Source organism: Rhinopithecus roxellana, chromosome 7, assembly GCF_007565055.1.
Source record: "Rhinopithecus roxellana isolate Shanxi Qingling chromosome 7, ASM756505v1, whole genome shotgun sequence".
Classification (NCBI taxonomy): domain Eukaryota; kingdom Metazoa; phylum Chordata; class Mammalia; order Primates; family Cercopithecidae; genus Rhinopithecus; species Rhinopithecus roxellana.
In genome coordinates, this window is record NC_044555.1 from 3,546,538 (window position 1) to 3,569,824 (window position 23,287).

Below are 23,287 nucleotides of genomic sequence, written 5' to 3' on the forward strand. Positions count from 1 at the left end.
CTTAGTGTTCATTTTAAGTCTGATACTAATGTTGTAGGATACAGGTCCTGTGTTTTTTCTTGATCTCGATTTTCTGTTGGAAATAACCTGAGTAGCTGTTCCTAACGAACTTTAGATGTGCAATTAAACTGAAGAAACACTAGATGAGATGCAAAATTTCATCTAGCTTTAACATATTTGGATTTTGTCAGTTTGTGGCTTCCTAAGAACAACTTTCTTGACTGGTAAATCTAGTCAACAATATATGTAGGAACTTTCACTAGATATTAAGATTTGGAATTTATCATCATGTAAAATAACTGTACTATTCTGGCATGCGGTACTTTCCAAAGATGGCTGTAAAATATCCTCATCTCAGATGCTTTGCTATAACTTGATCTTGGTGCTTCTCCAGGAGGAAATGAAACCTAATTCCTTTTCCTTGAATCTGGGCAGGCTTGTGACTTTTTCAACCCACAGAATATGATTGACCATCACTGTTGTGATTGACTGTCTGAAGCACATGGTTCTGTATTTAACTAGCAATATATCTTGGCTCCTAATCAGAGGGCATGACTGCATTTTGATAATCAGTGGTCACTCACTCACTCGCTTATTTACTGCAAGGATTCATATTTTGCCTGAGAAGAACAATGTTAGTAAGGCATATTCTGCTTTAAGGAGACGTAATCCATGCATCCATTCCTCTAGATATGATAGAATCCATCAGGAATTTATCCTCTCTTCTCTGTGGCACGTGACAGCGTATATCACTTCCTACTTTTTTGAAGTATGTATTCTCCTCATTTTTGTGATACTACTTTCCCCTTGTGGTATTTGCTCAACCTTTTGGTTAACACCTTGTCCTCTGTCTACTCCTTGACTGTAGACATTCCCCCTGGAATCTATTCATTTCACTTAATGTGTCACTCTACACAATCCTTCAGAAGTATTTTGATTGCTTCTGAATCAATAACTAGTCATGAACCCTTTTCTGAGATTCTAGTTGTGTAAACGAACTGACTAATGGAAAGGATTTTTAACTTGGATGTCTCAAGGACATTTTACACTGAATATATCCAAATCTGAAATAATTATCATTCTTGTCATTCCACCAATTCCTCTTCTATTCTCCTATTAGGGCTAGTAACCCTCCTAGGAACCCAGTCACCCAAATGAAATGTCTAGGAACCATTTGGAACTTCTGCCTCTTATCACAAGTTTCATTTATCACATTTTAACATTCTAATATTTCTCTCCTTAATACCCAATGCTACTTAGTTCAGGTCTTCTGATTAATCCTCATGCCATCAAACATCTTCCTACCAAAAAGTATTACAAAAATGCAAATATGATTCTTTTGCAAACTCTCAATGGCGTCCCATCAGCCACAGGCCAAAACTACAAATATAGTTGATATTTTTGCACTTTTGTTTTGAAACATATACAGGTTACTTTTCTGAACTCTATTTTTGGTAGTCACATCACTTAATAAAGTCTATATTCATTGAGAAATAATTTCTTATCAATAGTAAGCTAACTTGTAATAACAAGTAATACATAAGTGAATCTATTTTAAATTAAAAGGCCAATGAGGGTTAGCATTTATGGAGCAAAAAAAAAAAAAATGTATGAAACAAGTATCTGGTAAAATGGTATGTATTTAAAATAAGTGGGAAAATTTACTTAAGTTTAGAAATGATTTCATTATTATGAAGTACAATACATAATATCAATACAGATATAAATTGATTCACTCAGGTGAAATTATGAAACACTACTTATAATCATTTTGTTTTATAAAAGTTCATATCAAGTGAACATTTATTCAAATCTATCAAAAATTTTAAGAAATCATAATACAGAATATTTCGGTTGAAAAATTAAGCTCACAGTATCAGACTGGCCTCTTTTACTAGAAATGATAAAATTCAGAGTAAGAGAAACTTTGAAGTATTTTTTTTTAATCTTGGAAATTCCTGCAGAAACCAAATGTTTCAATGAAGCCTTTTCTGAAGTCCATTTACTGCAAAGAAATCTCATTTCTCAAAACTTGAGGCATTTATAATCAATGCCATTTGATTGGCTTTAACGTTTTTTGTTTGAAAAACTAGGTGATATTGTTTGGCTCTCTGTCTTCTCCAAATCTCATGTTGAAAGGTGACTCCCAGTGTTAGAGGTAGGGTCTGGTGGGAGGTGATTGGATCATGAGGGCGGATGTCTCATGAATGGCTTAGCACCATCCCTTTCGTGATGAGTCAGTTCTCATTCAGTATTAGTTCACATGAAATCTGGTTGTTTAAAAGAGTCTGGGACATTCCCCTTATCTCTTCTGTTTCCACTCTTGCAATGTGATATACACCAGCTTCCCTTCTCCTTCTGCCATGATTGTAAGCTTCCTGAGGCCCTTACCAGGAGCAGATGCTAGTGTCATGCTTCTTGTACAGCCTTCAGAACCATGAGCCAATTAAACCTCTTTATAAGTTACTTAGTTTCAGGTATCCTTTTATAATAAACTAAGGTTAAACTCCATCAATGTGAGGATAATCACCGCTTAGTATCTCTCACATATTATTCTGAGAATCAACTTTAGTCTTTTTTTTTTTTTTAGAACTATGCTGCTTAGAACTTTATGAAAGGCTCACAAACGTTTCTTAGTATTACTTTATTAATTTTAATTGAAGTCTTATTCTGGTATGCTGTGTTTTATCAAGAGTACAACTTTGTTTGAAAAACAAAGTTGAAAATCCAGCTAGAGTTTTTTCCCATTTTAATTCAGAAAAGTAGCAATATGACATTTTTTAATCATCTATGATCCAACCAAAAATAAACATTTAATCTTCCATAGCAAAGAAGAGACTAAATAATAGTGATAATGTACACTACACTACCGGGTTATAAGACTATTGAAAGCTAGAAATTACATACGGCCAGTTTTTGAAGACTTGATAACATTTCATTTTGATCCTTAAAGCCAGTTGTGTGAATCCTGTTCACCGCATCTTCTTTTTCTGAGAGCCATGCACTAAAAAGGCACTGCAAGACATTAAAAAATTCCATGGAATAAATAAACATAAATCTTTACTTTTCCAATTTATTATCCCCCCATGCCTTTTACAGCTAGTTTCTCACACATGACTCACCTGTTCTTCAGTAAGACGTTGCCATTTGAGAAGGATGTCTTGTAAGAGAACCCAGCGGTCTTCTGTCCACCTGCAGATGTTTGCCCATCGATCTCCCAATACCTGGGGAAGAGACAATCAACCACAGCATCAGTAAACAATTAGTAACTACGTTTTATTAAAAATGGCATGAACAATCCGCCAAAGTATCTAATTTGAGTCTCCTATGTATGCTAGAAGTTGGAAAGGACACTCTTCCTGATCTGTTTACATTTAAATAAGTGGTGTGACTTTGTCTTTATCTGACCAAGTCTTGTACCCTTCATAGAAAAGCAAAGATACAAGCAATATGAAGTGATTATTATATCACTATATAAAATGGCTTCATAGCAAATGTAAGATAACAAAGACATACATACAGAATTAGAGAGGATTTTGCAATGAGAAAAAGTAAAAGGTGTATCTTCCTTAGGTTTGAAAATACACCCTAAAGAATAAAAATCTGACTACTAAACAGAATGCCTCAAAAGACTCCTCTTAATTGAAGCAATCTTGCATAATGAGAATTGCCTGCCGTTTGGATTGTAGAATAAAATTATTAGTAACTTAACCTCTAATCATATGTAGATTTTTCAATTTTCTCAATTATTACAAAATTATTAAAATTTTCTGTTTCTAAACTATTCTAGTGAGAAAACTTATCTCCGAGTAAAAACTGCTATATTATTAATGTGTCACTAATGTCTAAGAACACACATTGTTTTAATATGCAACATACACCAACTACCAATGATTTTTGGAAGGAAAACACGTATTGTGATGCTTTCTATGCAAAGGAAGCATTTAAAAAAGGGCATTCAGCTCAACCTCATTATGATGCACTTTATAGCCTGAAATTTCAACTTTTTGTGACTTTTTCACATAAATAGGAAACTTATTTTCTCATATATGTTGGACCTTTAAAGCTAGAAATCATAAAATATTGACATGCTTTATTTTATATAGAATTAGAGCTAGAAAAATGTTTATAACTCATATTTTTGAAAAATCTATTGTCTAAGTCTCATAATTTCTATGTTACTTGATACTATGTATATTAACCCATCTAGAGGATATTAACACATGATTTAAACAATGCAAATGAAAGTAGCATCATGAAAACAACCCACTTTTTTTTTTTTTTTTTTTTTTTTTTGGAGACAGAGATTTGCTCTTGTCACCCAGGCTGGAGTGCAATGGCACTATCTCAGCTCACTACAACCTCCATCTCCTGGGTTCAGGCAATTCTCCTGCCTCAGCCTCCCCAATAGCTGAGATTACAGGCATCCGCCACCAAGTCCGACTAATTTTTGTATTTTTAGTAGAGATGGTGTTTCGCCATCTTGGCCAGGCTGGTCTCGAACTTCTGACCTCAGGTGATCCACCTGCCTCGGCCTCCCAAAGTGTTGGCATTACAGGCATGAGCCACTGCACCTGGCCCTAATCCACCTACTTCTAAGTGACTTGGAGAGTCATGTTTCTTAAATTGTTTCATCTACCACCACTTAAAAAATATACACGCATAAACAGAAGGCAGTCAACATTTTCGTACAGTACTAAAATCATCTTGTGCTTATATGCAGCTCAGTCACAAGTGAGTTTTCAGTTTTTCTTCATAAATATCAATGTTATTGCTTTCAGCATAATGTAACCGGTTTTTATTTTTTGTAGTTTCACTTTCTACTCAACTTATTTTGAATTATGTTTACAATAAAAGCCATAGCTCTCAGTGATGTGAGACACCCACAGGAAATGTGCCAACCTTAAATCAATGAATTCAATAACTTCAACCACCTAATTATTATGAATGCGTATATGTAGGTTTTTTCTAAAACATACTTGAATTTCTTTAGTGAACTTCCTAGTGACCCTGTCAGTACTTGTCAGGTAAAATGACAAGTAACAAAATGGTTAATAGATTAGTTGTGGGAGAAAAAAGTTTCAAATGGAGAAAATCTTATCTCTTAAGTATAAACTATACCATCTGCCTGATGTGATGATGCAGATCTTAAAAGTCAAAATGTGGGAAATTTATTGTGGCCCATCAACTCCAGTGAAGAAGACAGTCAATGGAAGAAGGGGCAAACTCAAGCTATAGCATCATATTCATAAACAAAATAGAGACTTCCAAGTATATACAGCATCTTCTCTCTAGTACTACAAGACATATAGTGTCCACTGAAGCAGTATTTTAAGCCTGTAACCCCATAGGTGGAAATGCATAATTGATTTTAGTGGGAGTACAAATCCAAATAAAGATCTCCTATTCCAGGTTGCATAAGATTTTCACATTTATTGAAACTCTGAGATGTTAATGTGATGCATATAATATTGCAGTTTTCTTCACCGAATGAGTCACAAAAAACTAATATGGTAGTTCTCCTTTATCCGCATGGGATATGCTCCAAAATCCTCAGGTGGGTGCCTACAACTGCAGCTACTACAAAACCCTATACATAGTATTTATGGTATTTTTCTTTCTTCACAATTTCACAGATAGATTTTTTTTTTTTTTTTTTTTTTTTTTTTTTTTTTTTTTTTTTTTTTTTTTTTTTTTTTGAGACGGAGTCTCGCTCTGTCGCCCAGGCTGGAGTGCAGTGGCCGGATCTCAGCTCACTGCAAGCTCCGCCTCCCGGGTTTACGCCATTCTCCTGCCTCAGCCTCCCGAGTAGCTGGGACTACAGGCACCAGCCACCTCGCCCGGCTAGCTTTTTTTGTATTTTTTAGTAGAGACGGGGTTTCACCGTGTTAGCCAGGATGGTCTCGAACTCCTGACCTCGTGATCCGCCCGTCTCGGCCTCCCAAAGTGCTGGGATTACAGGCTTGAGCCACCGAGCCCGGCCGATAGATTTGTTCTTACCACAGATTTTGAGCCACCCCAGCATATGATTTTTTTGCCTTATTAAGTTGGGAATTGTCACCTTTTCACATAAAGAAAACCCTTTACAGTTTTCCTTTGGCATATGTGAACTGCCAACATAACTACTCTTGCACTTTGGGGCCATTACTACGTAAAATAAGGGTGACTTGAACACAAGCACTGCGGTACCATGACGGTGGATCTAAGAACCTAGACAGGTAATAATGGGTGGGGAGCACTGACAGCATGAAGACGTTGGATGAAGGGGTGTCTAGCTTTGGGTGTCTAGCTTTAAAAAAATTGCTAGACAAGTGTAAGAAATTGGATCAAATGGGGCTAATATTTTTTTTAAAGAACCACTGTATTAGGATTAGAAACCTCTTCTCTAGAGAAAAAAGAACATGTAACTTCAGCTCAGTGTTTCTCTGAGTTTCTATTTACGTACAGGAATCCCTTGAGCTTTTAGCAATAATGCAATAAGTCCTGGGTGGGACACAGGTGGGATGGCACAAGATTGCATCATGCTACTCAAAACGGCATGCAATTTAAAATTTATGAATTATTTCTGGAATTTTTCATTTAATATTTTCTGACCATGGCTGACTGCCAGTAATTGAAGCCAAGGAGAGCAAAACCATGGATAAGGGAAGGAGGGAGGGAGGGATTGCTGTAAACACTCTTTTGGGTATACAGGCAACCTATTTAAGACAACTATTTTAAAAATGCCACTGAAAGTGTCCTTTGTATCCAAATAATGATTATAGATAATTTTGATAATTTATCGGAGCAAGTTTGTGATTCAGCTAATATTTAGCTTACAGTTAATGATAGCCATCTTTTTTTTTTTTTTTTTTTTTTTGAGACGGAGTCTCGCTCTGCCGCCCAGGCTGGAGTGCAGTGGCCGGGTCTCAGCTCACTGCAAGCTCCGCCTCCTGGGCTTATGCCATTCTCCTGCCTTAGCCTCCCGAGTAGCTGGGACTACAGGCTCCCGCCATCTCACCCGGCTAGTTTTTTGTATTTTTTAGTAGAGACGGGGTTTCACCGTGTTAGCCAGGATGGTCCCGATCTCCTGACCTCGTGATCCGCCCGTCTCAGCCTCCCAAAGTGCTGGGATTACAGGCTTGAGCCACCACACCCAGTGATGATAGCCATCAATGCATTCATTCATTGGTAATTAATTTACTATATAACAAATATGTATGAACTATCTGGATATGCCAAATATAAACAGAAGATGTTACAGGCTGAATAGTGTCCCCTGAAATCCATGTTGAAGCCCTATGTCCCACCTACTATATCAGAATGTGCCCATATTTGGAGATAGTGACTTTAAATAGACGTTAAGTTACAATGAGTCTATTAGGGTTGCTCTATTCCAATATGATGGGCATCCTTATGAGAAGAGGACATTTGGACACAGCAGAACACCAGGGATGTGTACAACACAGAAGAGAGACCACGTGAGGACGCAGGAACAAGGCATTCATCTGCAAGCCAAGGACAGGGGCCTCACAAGAGACCGACCCTTGCCAGTACCTTGGTCTTGAACTTCTGGCCTCCAGAATGGTGAGAAAATAAGTTTTTATTGTTTAAGCCACCAGTCCATGTTATTTTTTAATGATAGCCCTCACAAAGGAGTAATACAAAAGACATTTAAGAGAGATGGATTATTTTCAAGAAATACGTGTCTAAATGTCTGTCGAAGAAAATAATACCAACCCCTTAAAGAATTGCAAATACTAAACAAGAGTATGTATTGGAAAGTATTATTGATTTGAAACAAGTTATTTAAGAGTTGGTCGTTGTTTACATTTTGCTTGATCATGGTTCTTACATCAAATCTAAGAACTGCCAAGGGTCATCTATTTTACTGTATTCACTCTGGATAGGCACCCATTACATCTTTACAAATAGATGTTTAGTCTTCAAGTACATTCTTTAAAGGTTTCCAACATGAGAGAGCATACATATCCTTTAGTAACATATTCTATTGCTTTAAACCTATGTTACTCTTAGAAAATACTCAATGAACTGAAACTAAGTCACTTCTGTAGCAATGTAGGCATAGTGCTTTCTACTGATCTCAGTGTAAGTAGATAAGTGAAATAGAAATTACTTGCTCATACGCTGTACACATCTGCCCGTACATTTTTGTGATGTCATATGTACAAGTATAAATAGATGTACACAAAGTGCTTCAATTTATGGATTTACCTATTTATTGCTTAGCAATATTGGCGTTAATTTGAATTACAAAGAATGAAGCAAAACAATTGAAAGACTATCCCTCAGCTCTAGTATCAAAGATGCTGCTTCCTATCATTGCCTGAATGGCTTTAAAAAAATTGCTAGACAAGTGTAAGAAATTGGATCAAATGGGGCTAATTTTTTTTTAAAGAACCACTGTATTAGGATTAGAAACCTCTTCTCTAGAGAAAAAAGAATATGTAACTTCAGCTCAGTGTTTCTCTGAGTTTCTATTTACGTACAGGAATCCCTTGAGCTTTTAGCAATAATGCACATTTTTAGAGCTAAACATTATACACACAAATGTAAAACCAATGAATTATAAACTCTCACAAAATGGTAAAAGAATTTTTATTTATGTTCTCATTTTGTCTCAGCAGTAAGTGAAGCTAAAGGTCAGCTCACTTTGTCTAATATATTTTCATGGACTAAATCACAACTCCATTATCGTCCATGCTCAGATCCACAATGGGGAGGATTTTTTCCTCCCATTTAATTCACATCTCATATTGTTATATGTGCCAAGGACATTTCTCATCTGAATTCCTTTGTTTGGTTGAGTTGCCATTTCAATGCAAAAGTGAAATATGGCTACTAAAAGAACATTTGGATAAAGGTAACTGAGGAAAATTTGACAAGCCTGGGAGGTAAATCTTAAGTATGGTGACCCTTGAATTTATGGGAACCAGGGACAGAATATGAAACCTAAACTGTACCCATCAGTACTGGCATTAAGACATAGAGTGTTCCCAGGCATATATCCACTAAGGTGGAAACAATTATGTGCCATGGACCACACAATGCATCAGCAACAGGGCTTTATAAAAGAGAAACCAAAAACAACCCATCTTATTTCATTGTAGGTTAAGACCCTATAATACACTCCTCCACTAAATGAATTTTGTGTGTAATGAGCCTTCTGAAAATCACTTATTTCTTGATTTTTCCTTCTTACTTTATCAACAACTATGCAGTTAAAAAGTATAAGCAACTTAATCTTACTGATGGTGAAATGGAAATCACATCAAAAACCACTGAGAACAACAAAAATCCATTACGAGGCTAGAAATGTGGCAGAGTCCTACTGAATAGCATTTAGCCAAGGGTATGGTTTGGTTCCCAGTTTTACACGCTTCTACAAACTTAACTGGAGCAACATACTATAAAACGGTGTACCTTATGTCTTCATCACTAACATATGGTACAGGGCAGATATTTTGATGAGTTATGAAACAATTACTGGAAATGTTTTTTGAAAGCATAATTCTTACTTCTATCTAAATGATCCTGTAATAATCTTGTGTCTGAACTCAAGGAACTTTTAGCTGTCACTTCCAAAGGGGCAGGTTACGGATGAGGAAACTGACAGATTGGTTAAGTAACTTGTCTAAGGTCACAGAAGTCACAGTACTGAGTATCTGGGATTTGACCTCAGATCCATTTGGCTACAAGTTCATGCTCGTTCATAATGGTATTCACTCAGTAGAGCATTCATTATAAAAGATATGCCTTCTAATTTGTGCTACACAACCTACAATGAGACATCCGGATGCTGAATCCCTTTGGAGTCTTTTCATATTTGGTTTTAGCAGAAGTTTGACTAGATTTAACATTTTATCTAATCTGCTTGACAAGGATTTGAAGCTTATAATTTGATTCAAAAACATTTCACATTGTAACTCTATATTTGTTTAATCATAAAACGTCAGAAAATACTTGCACTTCCAGATTAAGAACATGTGGCCTTTGCCAAGATTTATTTTTAAAAAGTAAATATGACTGAGTTGTTAATTAAATTCTGCCTTTGCAATTGTGCTCAAAGTGTAGTGAGATTTTAACTTGAAGAAGCATGTTCTTCTCTACGCTATTTCAGTCAGTTTCATATATCATTTACTTGTATGAGTATACAAAGCACTAATGAATAAATCTGGAAAAGCCTTTTTGTTGTTGTCACTGCTGCTATTATTTGCAGGATATTATTTAATGTTTTTTTGGCAGCTTAATAAACTCTGTACTCTCCAGCTCCCACCAGTCTATTCAGTTGGGATACCAGAAAATAAAGAGCAGGAGTTCTAAGGAGCATTCCAGCATAACAGTCTTCTTTCCAGCATTCATCACATTCCCAGGCATTCCTTGGTACCAGGAGGTTTCCTCTTCTTTATCATTTTATACCTCGCAGACTCTGAGCTCGTTGAGGTGGGCTCCTTACCTTTGAGATTCATGTCTTGCACAAATGTCCCAAAGCTGAATACTACCACTGTAGTTATCAATAGGTGGCTTTCTCCCCCAATTTTTGGCTTAGAATCATCTTTTTGGATCTTTGAATCTGCTAACCATTACATAAAATATAAACTTCATGAATTCTCACTTCAGTTCTACTGTTGTCCAACTTCATAATATCTGTGAACAAACTCAATCTTGCTGTGCTTTAGTTTTCTCACCAGTGAAATGGAGATAAAAGTACCGACTCTCCTGGCCAGGTAACTGCTAGGGTCAGATAGATAAGTAAATGTGAAAGTGCTCTTAAAACTGTGATGAATTACTGAGATGCTTGTGATAGTAAGACTTTAGAGCTCAGTCAATAAAAAACCAGCCTTTATTCCAGATGTGATAAATCTGGAGCATGACAGAATTTTAATACAGAACAACGTTAAACATTTTAGAAGGACACTAAATTATAATTTTGTTTGCATTTTTTCTATAGTTCATAAAGCTTATGTTTTGTATAAGAGTTGAAAATCTTTTACCTTTACATTTTTAAACACCAGGTCATGTTCCAATAGGTATCTTTTTTTTCTTTTTCTTTTTTTGAGACAGAGTCTTTTTCTGTCCCCCAGGCTGGAGAGCAGTGGCACGACCTGGGCTCATTGCAACCTCCACCTTCCAAGTTCAAGGGATTCTTGTGCCTCAGTTTCCCAAGAAGCTAGGATTACAGGTGTGAGGCACCACACATCTGGCTCATTTTTGTATTTTAGTAGAGACAGGGTTTCACCATGTTGGCCGGTCTCGTCTCAAGCTGCTGACCTCAAGTGATCTGCCCACCTCGGCCTCCCAAACTGCTGGGATTGCAGGCATCAGCCACTGAGCCCGGGCTCCAATAGGTATCTTATTTAAAAGTAAGGGCATAGAAAATAAATATCCCTCTATGTCTCATGCCACATCTTGACATCACAACTTTTCATCTACAAGAAATCACAAATTCTAATGTACATACCTAATAAAATGCATAAAATAATGTAGGTGTAAGAGAATGGGTAGCAACGGGGACTGTGGCTAAATGAAGAGCCTGTGTCAGAAAGAACAGGGCAACTTGACTCCTGCTCTGGTTACTACGTAGAAAAACAGACTGACGATCATTAGATCATTTGCTTTCTCCAGAGAGGTTAGAAATTCTTTGTTCATGTCATATTTTTCTCAATTTCAAACAATGCTAACTAATAAAATACTATTAAATACCATAGGGACTAAATAGAACTTTATCTGAATACATCTGTAATTTTAGATACAATAGACCAATTCCTAGAAAAACACAAATGATTCAAGCTGACTCCAAAATGGAAAATCTGGAAACATGCAATTTTGAAATTCCAATTATAAATGCACATTTTTATGTGTATTAAATACATAAAAAATGTTAATTTAAAAGTTTCCTATTTGCACATTCCAGTTATGAAGCAAGTTCCCAAGCCTGCATAATCAGGTACTTAAACCTAGCAAGCATATTATAAGGAAGGAAAATAACAGGCCACTTTCATGGACATAAAGGAGTAATTTTGAATCAAAGAAAATCTAGCAATACACAAAAAAGATTACACGTCTTAGCCAGGTTTAGTTCATTTCAGGAAGAAAGGCTTTAACATTAGAAAACTAAGCAATGTGATTTGACATAGAGCAGAATAAATAAGAAAACAAATATGACTATCTCAATTGATTCTGGAAATATATATAAAATTTGGCATCCAGTAATAAAACCTCTTAGAATATTAAGAACAGAAGGTACCGACAACAAACCTACAGGAGAGATCATACTTAATGATGATGTATTAAAGGTCTTGCCTCTGAGACTTAAAATGAGAAATAAATAACCACAATATTCCCATTGTACTAGAGTATTTATACAGTACAATATGTCAGGGAAAATTAATAACATGAAAAATAACTGGAAAATGAGAAAGAAAACTGTCATTACTCAAAAACAACCTATATATGTACATCTGAATAACACTATAGACAATGTATTCAAATTATTAAGTAAATGTAGCAAGGTCTCTGGATACAAGACCAAGAAAAAAATCAATTGTATTTCTTCATATCAGCACAAATAGAAAATGAAATTTCAAAAATATATTCATAACAGCAAAAATATAAAAAAAAACGAGAAATACATCTTAGAGGAAGTTTAAGAGCCTTTACTTTAAAAACTATAAAACATTACTGAGAGAAAATAAAGGTCTAACTAAATGAAAGGTTATTCCACGTTCATGGATTGAAAGACTTTATGTAATTAAAATGTTAATTCTGTACAAGTTGATCCAGAGAATAGATGAAATCAATTAAAACCACAACAGATTCTTTTTGGGGGCAGGGTTCACAAGCTGTTCTTAAAATTCATATGGAGATCGAAACGGCCAAAAGCAGTCAAGATAATCTTTAAAAAGGAAGAAAATAAAATGGCTTTTATTGACCAACTGACCAAAACAAACTTAATGTAACTAAACTCTAGACAGGTTTTTATTTAACTGTAGGCTCCTGACCTCTCTTTTCTTAGAGCAACTATATATAAAATATATATATATATATATATATATATATATATATAAAATTTTATATATATATATATACACATATAAAACTTTAAGAAAACTTGCAACCATAAACATATTCTCTGCCTCTTTGAGATGTAACTCTTCTACAACCCGAGAATATCTTTCTCAAGTACCTAGGAGCCATCTCTTTGAAATGTAATTGTTAATGATAGCACGCCTATCTCTCCCAGTCTCTGTGGGAGGGTAGGAGCCTAACTCCATTAAGTGCCAATTAACAATCATAGATGGCCTAATCACCATTCTAACCCCCTAACATCTTCCAGTAGTTTTCTACTAGCTCTTCCCAGTGCTTAAAATCTTTCCTGCCTTTCTTTCATTGGAAACAATTTCCATCTCTCTCCCCTATGGCAATAGTCTTGATCCATATTTCTGTAGTCTGGAATAAAGTCTTTCTTGCCTGTTTAACTGTCTGTGCAAGTTTTCTTTTACAGTATTACCAGATACATGCCAGGCATGGTAGCTCAGGCCTATAATCCCAAGACTTTGGCAGGCCAAGGCTGGTGGATCACCTGAGGTCAGGAGTTCAAGACCAACCTGACCAACATGGTGAAACTCTGTCTCTACTCAAAACACAAAAAAATTAGCCAGGCATAGTGGTGGGCACCTGTAAACCCAGCTATTCAGGAGGCTGAGGCAGGAGAATTGCTTGAACCAGGGAGGCGGATGTTGCACTGAGCCGAGATCTCGCCACTGCACTCCAGCCTGGGCAACAACAGGGAAACTCCATCTCAAAAAAATAATGTTACCAGATATTAAAATTTATTATAATGCTATAGTAATTAAAACAATGTGGTATTAGCGTGAGGATAGGCAAGTAGAGAAATAAAACTGATGAGAGTCCAAAAACTGATCCATGCCTGTATAGGCATTTTATTTACAATATTTTTGTCAAAGACAGCACCATAGAATATTGAGGAAAGGATGATCTTATTGAAAAGCTTAGCAGTAAGACCATCCTTTCTTCAACATTCTACAGTGTCAACTTGTTGTTTCAGTTGGATCTATATGGGAAAATATGGACATTCATCCTTTTCTCATACTTGTAATAATAGGTGGATTATAATATGAAAGGTAAAACAAAAAGTTCCTATATAGCAACCCAGGACCATAGCTTCAGAATTTTAAAGTAGACAGTCTTATTTTTAAACTGAGGACAAAAGTACACTAAAAGAGAAAATACTGAAGTGAAATATGTTAAATTTAAACTTCTGTTTATGAAAAAATGTATCATTAAGGGGTAAAAAGGCAAGGTACCCATTCAAAAAGAAAAATGTAATAGAGATAAACAACAAAGAATATCCAGAATATATATATTTTAAACTAAAATAAATCACTAAGAGAAATACAGAAAATCCAGTAGAAAAATAGGCATTTCACGGAAGAGTTCATTTTAATGGCCAGTAACAACTGAAATAGTATTCAACTTCATTAATCATCAGCATATACAACTAAAAATGAGAGGTGACATTTTACAGCTACCAGAAAGGCTCAAATTAAAAAGTTTAACAACCAAGTATACAAGAAGATATGAAGCAGTTTGTACGTTCATTTACTACTGGTGAGAATGTGAATTTACACAACTTTGGAAAACTCTTTGTTAATATCTTGAAAGCTAAATATGCATATACCCAATGGCTAAGAAACTGTATTCTTAGGTACATACCTAACACAAAAGCTTGCACATATATGCAAAAATATATGTACAATTTACATTCATAGATGAATTATTTGTAATGCTTCCAAACTGGAAACACCTCAAATTTTCTGAACAGTAGAATATGTAAAATGTGGTATGTTTGTACAAAGTAATTTTATCCAGCAATGAAAATTAATGAAGTAATGCTATATGCAATATAGTGAACCTCATAAATATAGTATCCAGTGAAACAAGCCAGTTTAAAAACTGCATATATAAAAGTTTCACTTACATCAGCTTAAAAATGTAGCAACACTAATCTGCAGCATTGGAACTCAGGATACATGTTACCTTTGAGGAGGTGGGAAGAGTTTATGATACCATAGGGCTTGATGGAGGCTTCCTGGTTGCTGGTAACATACTGTCTTTTTCTGGATGTGGAATCATGGTATGCTACTTCTGTAACAATTCTTTAAGCTGTAATTATAACTTATGTACTTTGCTTGATACTTCAATTTAAAAAGGGCCATAAAGTTTACATTTTTTTCAGAGACCATCAACAGATAAATAGAAAACAGGTTTTATATACATAATGGAATGCTATTTGGCCATAAAAAGGAATGAAATAAAGCCATTTGCAATGACATAAATGGAACTGGAGGTCATTATTACAAATAAAATAAGCAGGCACAGAAAGACAAATACCACATGTTCTCACTCGTATGTGGGAACTAAAAAATTTGATCTCATAGAGCTAGAGATTAGAATGATAGATACCAGAGACTGGTAAAGGTGTGCAGATGGAATGAAGAGAGGTTGTTTAATGGGTACATACACTTAGATTGAAGGAATAAGTTCTAATGTTCGATACCAGAGTAGGATGACTATATAATTAGGTACAACAGTGTATATTTCAAAATAACTAGTAGACAGGATTTGAAATGTTCCCAACACACAGAAATGATAAATACCTCAGGGTATTCAGGATATCTATCACCTCAAGTATTTATCATTTATACATTCCATACATGTAACAAAATATCACATGTACTCTATAAGTATGTACAAATATTATGTATCAATAAACTTTAAAAAATTTTGTAAACATATTAATGCTTGCATTCATAAAGAATATTACTGGCTGGGCGTGGTGGCTCACACCTGTAATTGCAGCACTTTGGGAGGCCAAGGAGGACAGATCATGAGGTCAGAAGATCGAGACCATCCCGGCTAACACGGTGAAACCCTGTCTCTATTGAAAATACAAAAAATTAGCTGGGCGTGGTGGCAGGCACCTGTAGTTCCAGCTACTTGGGAGGCTAAGACAGGAGAATGGTGTGTACCCGGGAGGCGGAGCTTGCAGTGAGCCGAGATCGTGCCACTGCACTCCAGCCTGGGCAACAGAGCGAGACTCTGTCTCAAAAAAAAAAAAAAAAATATTGTTCCAGCATACTTGCTTATATTTCTCCTGTAATTTTGAATAGTGACTATTGTGACCACTATTATCTTTGAGCTTCATTTGATAATTTTACCATGAGATAATTTATTGTTCAGCTCATAAATCAAAGTTGGAAGAGAGAACAGATTGAGTAATCCAGACATTGTGTTCTTTCAAATCTACCTAACATCCTATTGGCCAAATGTATTACAACAGACCATGTATTAACATAAATTTAAATCCAGGGTTAACCATATACTTACAGCACATTGGCTTTGAATGTTCAAATTTCATTAGAATATTTAACATTTATTTACACTTAATACAATGTGCAGTTGAAAAAATGATGTACATATCAAAGCTGTTCAAAACATACTCAAAAATTTTCTAATAACTGAATGATATGCCATTTTATATTTGAGTAAATAAAATTAAAAATCCAGTTCCTCAAGCACACTAGTCACCTTTCAAGTGCTCAAAATAGCCAAATGTGTATAGCAACTTCCTTATTGAACAGTGTTGTTCTAGAAAAAAAACTTTATATACTAATGCAATCGAGTTTGACAGGTGATAATATATATAAACTGCTTATATATACAAACTATATATGTATAAACCGGTCTCTTCTAGAACTCTGTTATTCTAGAAGAGAAAAATATGTATATACTAATGAAATTGAGTGTGACAGGTGCTAAAATAAATAAATATGTTTATATTATATATATTTGTACCTGTAAATTTAACTCATTCATGCAAATACTCTCTGTATTGCATTTTATACAGAGAGTATTTGCATGAATGAGTTAAATTTACAGGTACAAATACATTACTTTGTTAGATAGGTTTCTGCATTCCCCCTTTGCTAATTAGTAAACCGAAACTGAAAAAAATCACATAATTTTCTCAAGGTCACATAGCAATTTTCTACTATGAATTTGAGAGATTAGGAGAAATCCCAGGTTGAGGTGTCACACATCTGAATACCAGTGTCAGCCTTGCCACCTGCAAGCTATATGAACTTGGATTTAACTTCACTATGCATTGGTTTTCTCATTTGTGATACAGGGGTGACATTACATACAAAGCATGTAAAACTGAAAAATAATAAACCAGCTAATAATTATAATTGTTGCTTCATGGGCAACAACTGTTGATGCTTAGCTTTGTGGATTATTTTCATCACATTTACAGTTTTTTTTTAATGTGTTTAATTCACCAAATATAAAATTAGGACTTGAGTGAAACATCAAAATATTTCAACCATATTCCTCTTCCTAAATAACTTCTATTTCTCAATTTGATAGGGCCAACATTCTGTAAAATTTCTTTCTCATACTATCCCAAAGATATGTACCATAAAAACTTTTAGTTACCTAAGTGACATTTAGGCTATGAGAGAAAATCAGACTTTATCATCTTTCTGAACAACTACCTTTCACAGTATATCATTTTCTTTCCACGTGACTGTCTTTGTTATTTTAACATTCTCTTTGTAACTGAGATATAGCACATTCCCTTTGGAACCTGTGTGATACTCACGTTTCACAAGTTAAAACTATTAACGACACTAACATCAATGTCCAAAAAGATGTTACCATTAAATGTCTGTCCTTCTTATTGTCCACTTATCCAGATTCGTTACCTTTGAAAATTATCACTGCTGGTCAAAATGATTGGCAGAATGTAGTGTTTGACTTCTATTTTGCCATTACATTCAGATTGTTTTTTCTTATGAAAGTAATTTTGAGAACCATGCTTTTTAAATCTGAAGTTCTCTATAGAATGAGGGAGAATTATGCCTCTACTGGATAAGATTGGGCAGCATTTCCTTTTATTTTCTTGCACTCCACCTGTATTGGAGGGGACATTGGAGGTCATCATGTCTAACTTCCCACTCAGTATGTCATCTCTTTTCAAACATACTTGAACGAGAGATTCTGGTTTGTGCTAAGTATTATTAATGAAGAACAGCTTGCCACTTCCCGCAACTCTTATCCCACTGTAAGAAGACTCTGGGGTGATGATAATAACTAATATTATTATTGCTTACTATATTTCAGTGATTTTTAAATGCTTTTGCTTCTCAACTACCCTTTTACCCTTTACAGATATCCCATAATGTAGGTTCTAATACAATCCTCGTATTAAAGATGGAGAAACTAAAGTCAAGAATGGTTAAGTGGCTTGCCCAAAGGTATACTGTAGATAAGGAACAGAGCAGGAAGGGTCTATTTCGTAGAGTTTCTCCTAATTGCCTTACAACAAAAAGCTCCCTCTTTTAAGTCAAAAATTCTTTCTTGGAATTATACCCAACCATCTGCTCATAGGTTCATTTAGTTATCTAACAAAAGTTACTGATTACTTATATATGAGAATACATGGGAGAATGTGTAAGACAGATCTCATGGAACTCAGATTCTAATAAAAGAGTAAAGCACAGCAGTATTAACTGCAAAAGTGTATGACAGGTACACAAACGGGCATAGTTATTATACAGACATGGTAGAAAGAGGGAGTAGTCATCACTAGGTAAAGTGGCCAAGTTCATGGAGGAAAACTTGAAATGAGTTTTCTATACATAGATGAAATCATCAAAGCAGATCTTGTGAAGCAGAGTCGTCTGTTTAAACCAGGAGGTATGTGCAAAGAGGTGGTAATATACAGGGTATCAGAAACAGCTTGTATGAATCAAACGCAGGTTGAGGGACATAAAGCAGATAACATGAGACAAGTCTAGAGAGAAGAGTAGGAGTCAGGTAATCAAATATCCTGTAGGCCAAATATCAGAATCTGTAGAGGATGGAAAGTGACTCGGGATTTTAAGCAAAGGAGAAATGATTAAATGGGTTCTTGGGAACCCACACTGACTTCAATATGGAGACTGGACAGAAGAGCAGTAAGACTGAAGGCAAGGACTTTGGGGGTTTATGGTACGGCCTTTACCTTGAGAAATGTTGACAGGAACAAAGATGAAATAATACATACACGATACGGTTAAGAAATATGTTGACACTGCATGCAAAGGGCTCATAAGGGAAAGGACAGGGATGAATTTGGGATGACTCCAGGTTTCTGGTACAGGTGTCATGATAAATGCTAGTGCAATAACAAAAGTAAGAAATTCAGTAAGGAAAGCAGGTTTAAAGGAAGGCAATATACAATGAGTTAAGTTTCATCTTGTTGAGTTTGAAATGTTGTTTGGACTTCAAGGATACATCCCGAAGATAATTAGAAGAAAATGGACTCAGGAAAGATCTGGGCAGAAGACATCCAGAGTTACCAACTTGTTTGTTTCTGATATTATGACATTTTGAAAAAAAAAAAAAAAAAAAAAAAAAAAAAAAAACAGAGAAAGTGCCTTCCTTTTTCACGACAATAGTGCTCATATGCCATTTCTCTCTGATTAGTTATTTTTTAATTAAATAATCACCCATTCTACAAGTATTCTTCACAGGATGCTGCCATCTGAGAAAATCCAGCTAAGATAGAGTACCAATCGTGGGCCTAAAATATAGTGTATTCAAACCAGTCAGCATAGAGTGTAATGATTAGTTCTTATAATCTAGACACTATATCATAGTCTGTGATTGCATTAACTAAGAACCTGTATCATCCTTCTTAATATCAAGCTTGTTCCAAAGTAAGCATGTGCACTCTTTCTCATATGTGCTTATGTTTATGTATATGTATGTATATGCATATACATAAATACACATGTACAAAGATATACATGTGTATATATACAAATGTAGAGATGTATACAAATTTAACTATACATTTATACATATATTCACATATAGACACAATTACATGTGTTTTTATACACTTACATTTGTATATATTTACATTTATATCTATAGATGGGAAGTCAGACCCTTTTTATCTCAAACTAATTCAATTGATTTATACTACTCGTGTTTTTAAAAAGCAGCAGCATTGCAAACTATAAACATGATTTTTCTGACTTAAAAGATTAGGATGTAACATTTGTATATGATATTCTAATTCCTGAGGACATAGCTATAAACCTTCTAAGTTAATATGGGAGGAAAAATATTCCATTAACCACCCCTACAGGGGCACACTTTACACAGAGCCCCAGCTAAACCCTCAAATGGCTTCCTTCCTCAGAATTTTCTGACACTGCAGGTTGAATAAAGATGTATAATCATTTTCAGTCAAATGCTCTAGCACGTAAGTCAGATACTAGGAAGGAATATATTAAAACACAGACTCATCCACCAACCCTCATAGAGAAAGAAAGACTCACCTTACCAATAAACATATCATGGGGAGGCTTCGCTAAAACGTTTAGGAAAATCAAAATACCTTATATTCAGTCCATTCCACTGGATTAGCCAATTTAACAAGTCTAACAAAATAATTTTTCTTAATACCACAAAGTATTTCTACAAACTGCTTCATGTCGTCCGATATAAAGTTGGTTTTCATAACTCGATTTTAGCCAATGTAGTTTAGTTCTTAGAAAACTATCTCATCTGCAAAAATTATTCCTTCAGGCAATAAACATGTTTATTAACTTCATGAGATGAGTGAGAAACTATACCAGTGTGCCTGGCCTTGTGTTTAATAATCTGATCCAAAATTATGTTTTCCAGGTTTTCATTCTTGAAAATAGAATACTTGTTGTGATGGTTAATATTATGGGTCAACTTCACTGAATTGAGGGATGCCTAGATTGCTAATGAAGTATTGTTTCTTCTGCGTGTGTCTGTGAGGGTGTAGCCAAAGAAGCCTGACATGTGGACCAGTGAACCGGGAGATGAAGACCCACCCTCAATGTGGGTGGGCACTACCCAATCAGCTGCCAGTTAGACTGAATGAAGCCAAGAGAAGAGGAATAAAGTAGCTTGCTTGGTAAGTTCACTCACTCTCTTCCCGTGCCTTGCAGGGCAGATGGCTTCCTCTCCTCCTGCCCTTGGACATCAGACTCCAGGATCTTCAGTCTTTGGACTTGGGGACTTGTACTAGAGATCTCCCAGGGGCTCTCGGGCCTTTGACCTCAGACTGAGAGCTGCACTGTCAACTTCTCTGGTTTTGAGGCTTTTGGACTTGGACTGCACCAGGCTAATAGGTTCTCTCTTTTCCCAGCTTGCAGATGGTGTATCATGGGACTTCATCTTGTAATCATGTGAGCCAATACTCCGTGATAAACCCCTAAACGTATATTTTATATATACATATACACATCTATCTACCTATCCATCCACCCAGTTGGCTCTGTCCCTCTGGAGAACCCTAATACACCCTGTCTTTATACATTCTTTACAATTTTTTTTTTAGGAAAATCAAAATACAGTATGATAGTCTTGCTACGTTGCCCAGGCTAATCTTTGAACTTCTGGGCTCAAGCAATCTTACCTTTCCAGCCTCTCAAAGTGCTGGGATTACAGGTGTGAGCCACTGCACCTGGCCTCATTCTTTTCATATACTGTTAATTCTCCAAAACGTTAGGCAGTAACTTCAATATTAAAGTCTTTTAACAAAATAATTCAAATGGCTTTTATATGGCCAGAAATTCTCCTGGTTCTACGACCATACAGACTTTCAATACATCTATAGTTGGCTCTCAACTTTTAACTTGTACAGAATAACATATCTAAAAATAGGGATTGAACGACTTTGCTTTTTCTCTGGAAGATATTTTCATTAGCGCATCTTCTATAAGCTATGGGCTTAACCATGTTTCTGGTTCTTTCTTTATTAGAAACAGTTATCTCCCTAGAACAAAAGGCTTTCTTTATGTTCTTTTTACAGTCTTTTTTCATGCAGATTTTTTTAAACCATGCTCTCTTGATTTACTATTTATCCATTCTAGAAACTCTACCCACCTCCCACCAATTTCCCTTATGATGGCAGCAGCAGCCTGTATGGAGCAGCCGCTGCAAAGATGCCAGCAGCAGCAAGGGAGGCATGGCCAGGGCTGTGCACTTTGTGGAGCCACCAAGGGCCAGGAACAGGCAGGAGCCCTGTTCCCTACTCAGTTGTCAGGGTGGGACCCCATGCTCTGAGGTGCAGCTGCAGCCACCCAGCCACAGCTCTGGACCTGGGCATTCCTGCGCTCTTGGGGGCCTGGGAAGCCCCCCTGCCTCCACATGCTCAGAATGTCTGCTCCCACAACCTGGCATCTCCTCGCTCCTGGCACTGGCTCCTAGGAGAAGCAAAGTTGCGGCCAAGCCTGGGTGTTGTCACAATCTGGTTATGTGTGTACTCGGGACAGTGCTGGCATGCCAGCCCCCTGCTGCCTTGGGCCCTTCTGGACTTCGGGCACTGATAAGCATGAGAGAGAGGCTGAGTGGGAACTGAGGGTAGCTCGGTGTGGGCCTGCAGGTACCCCTTGGCATAAACTGCCTGGGCTCCATGGATGGCATGTTGATGGTGGCAGGAAGCAGACTGGCTCCTGGGCAGAAAGGGGCAGGTCCAAGGAGAAACCCCTCCTTCAAGCCAGGAATGGCCTGCAGCTTGGGGGCTGGGCTGCCAGTTCTGGGTGGAGTTTGTGGCCCGGATTGAGAACTTATGGTGCTTTTCTGGGCCTATCCATGGGTGTCCATGGACCAATACGCATATACCTCCTCCCTTCTGAGCCCATAAAAATCCCGGACTCAGACAAATTTAGACATTGGGACTACCAGCTGCAGGAAGGAGCTACCTACTTTAGGTCTCCTTGACTCTTCAGGATGACCTGCCTGCATAAAGGAGCCACCCACCATGAGTCTCCCTTCTACTGAGAGCTGGACACTACCTAGGATGATCTGCCTGTGGAACGGAGCTACCCACCATGGGTCTCCTGAGAACTGTTATCTCGCTCAATGAAGCTCCTCTCCACCTTGCTTACCCTCCAGTTGTCCGTGTACCTCATTCTTCCTGGATGTGGGACAAGAACTCAGGACCTGCTGAATGGCAGGACAAAAGAGCTGTAACACAAACAGGGCTGAGACATGCCCTCCGCTCACCATGTTGTGGGCAATGAGAAAGAGAGAAGAGCCATGGCCCTTTGCAGATCCCAGACCGTGGGGCTCCTCAAGCCAGGGCTGTGACATGCTATAACACCCTCTTTGGGGCTCTGTGGTTCCTTGTGTCTCTAAGCTTTCAGGTGCCACCACGTTCCCCCTGTCCAGA

The 23,287-nt window shown here is 36.6% G+C and overlaps 1 protein-coding gene across 3 annotated transcripts in view; it reads right to left on the reverse strand.

Moving 5' to 3' along the window:
• The window catches only part of DMD (dystrophin), a 2,245,117-nt gene that overhangs the window by 1,576,719 nt on the left and 645,111 nt on the right, over nucleotides 1-23,287 (reverse strand). For all 3 annotated transcript variants that reach the window (XM_030933724.1, XM_030933725.1, XM_030933726.1), the window contains 2 exons: nucleotides 3,123-3,224; nucleotides 2,908-3,015 (listed from right to left, as the gene is read on the reverse strand). In XM_030933724.1, coding sequence (XP_030789584.1) covers nucleotides 2,908-3,015; nucleotides 3,123-3,224 — 210 coding nt within the window. The remainder of the gene's footprint in view (nucleotides 1-2,907; nucleotides 3,016-3,122; nucleotides 3,225-23,287) is intronic.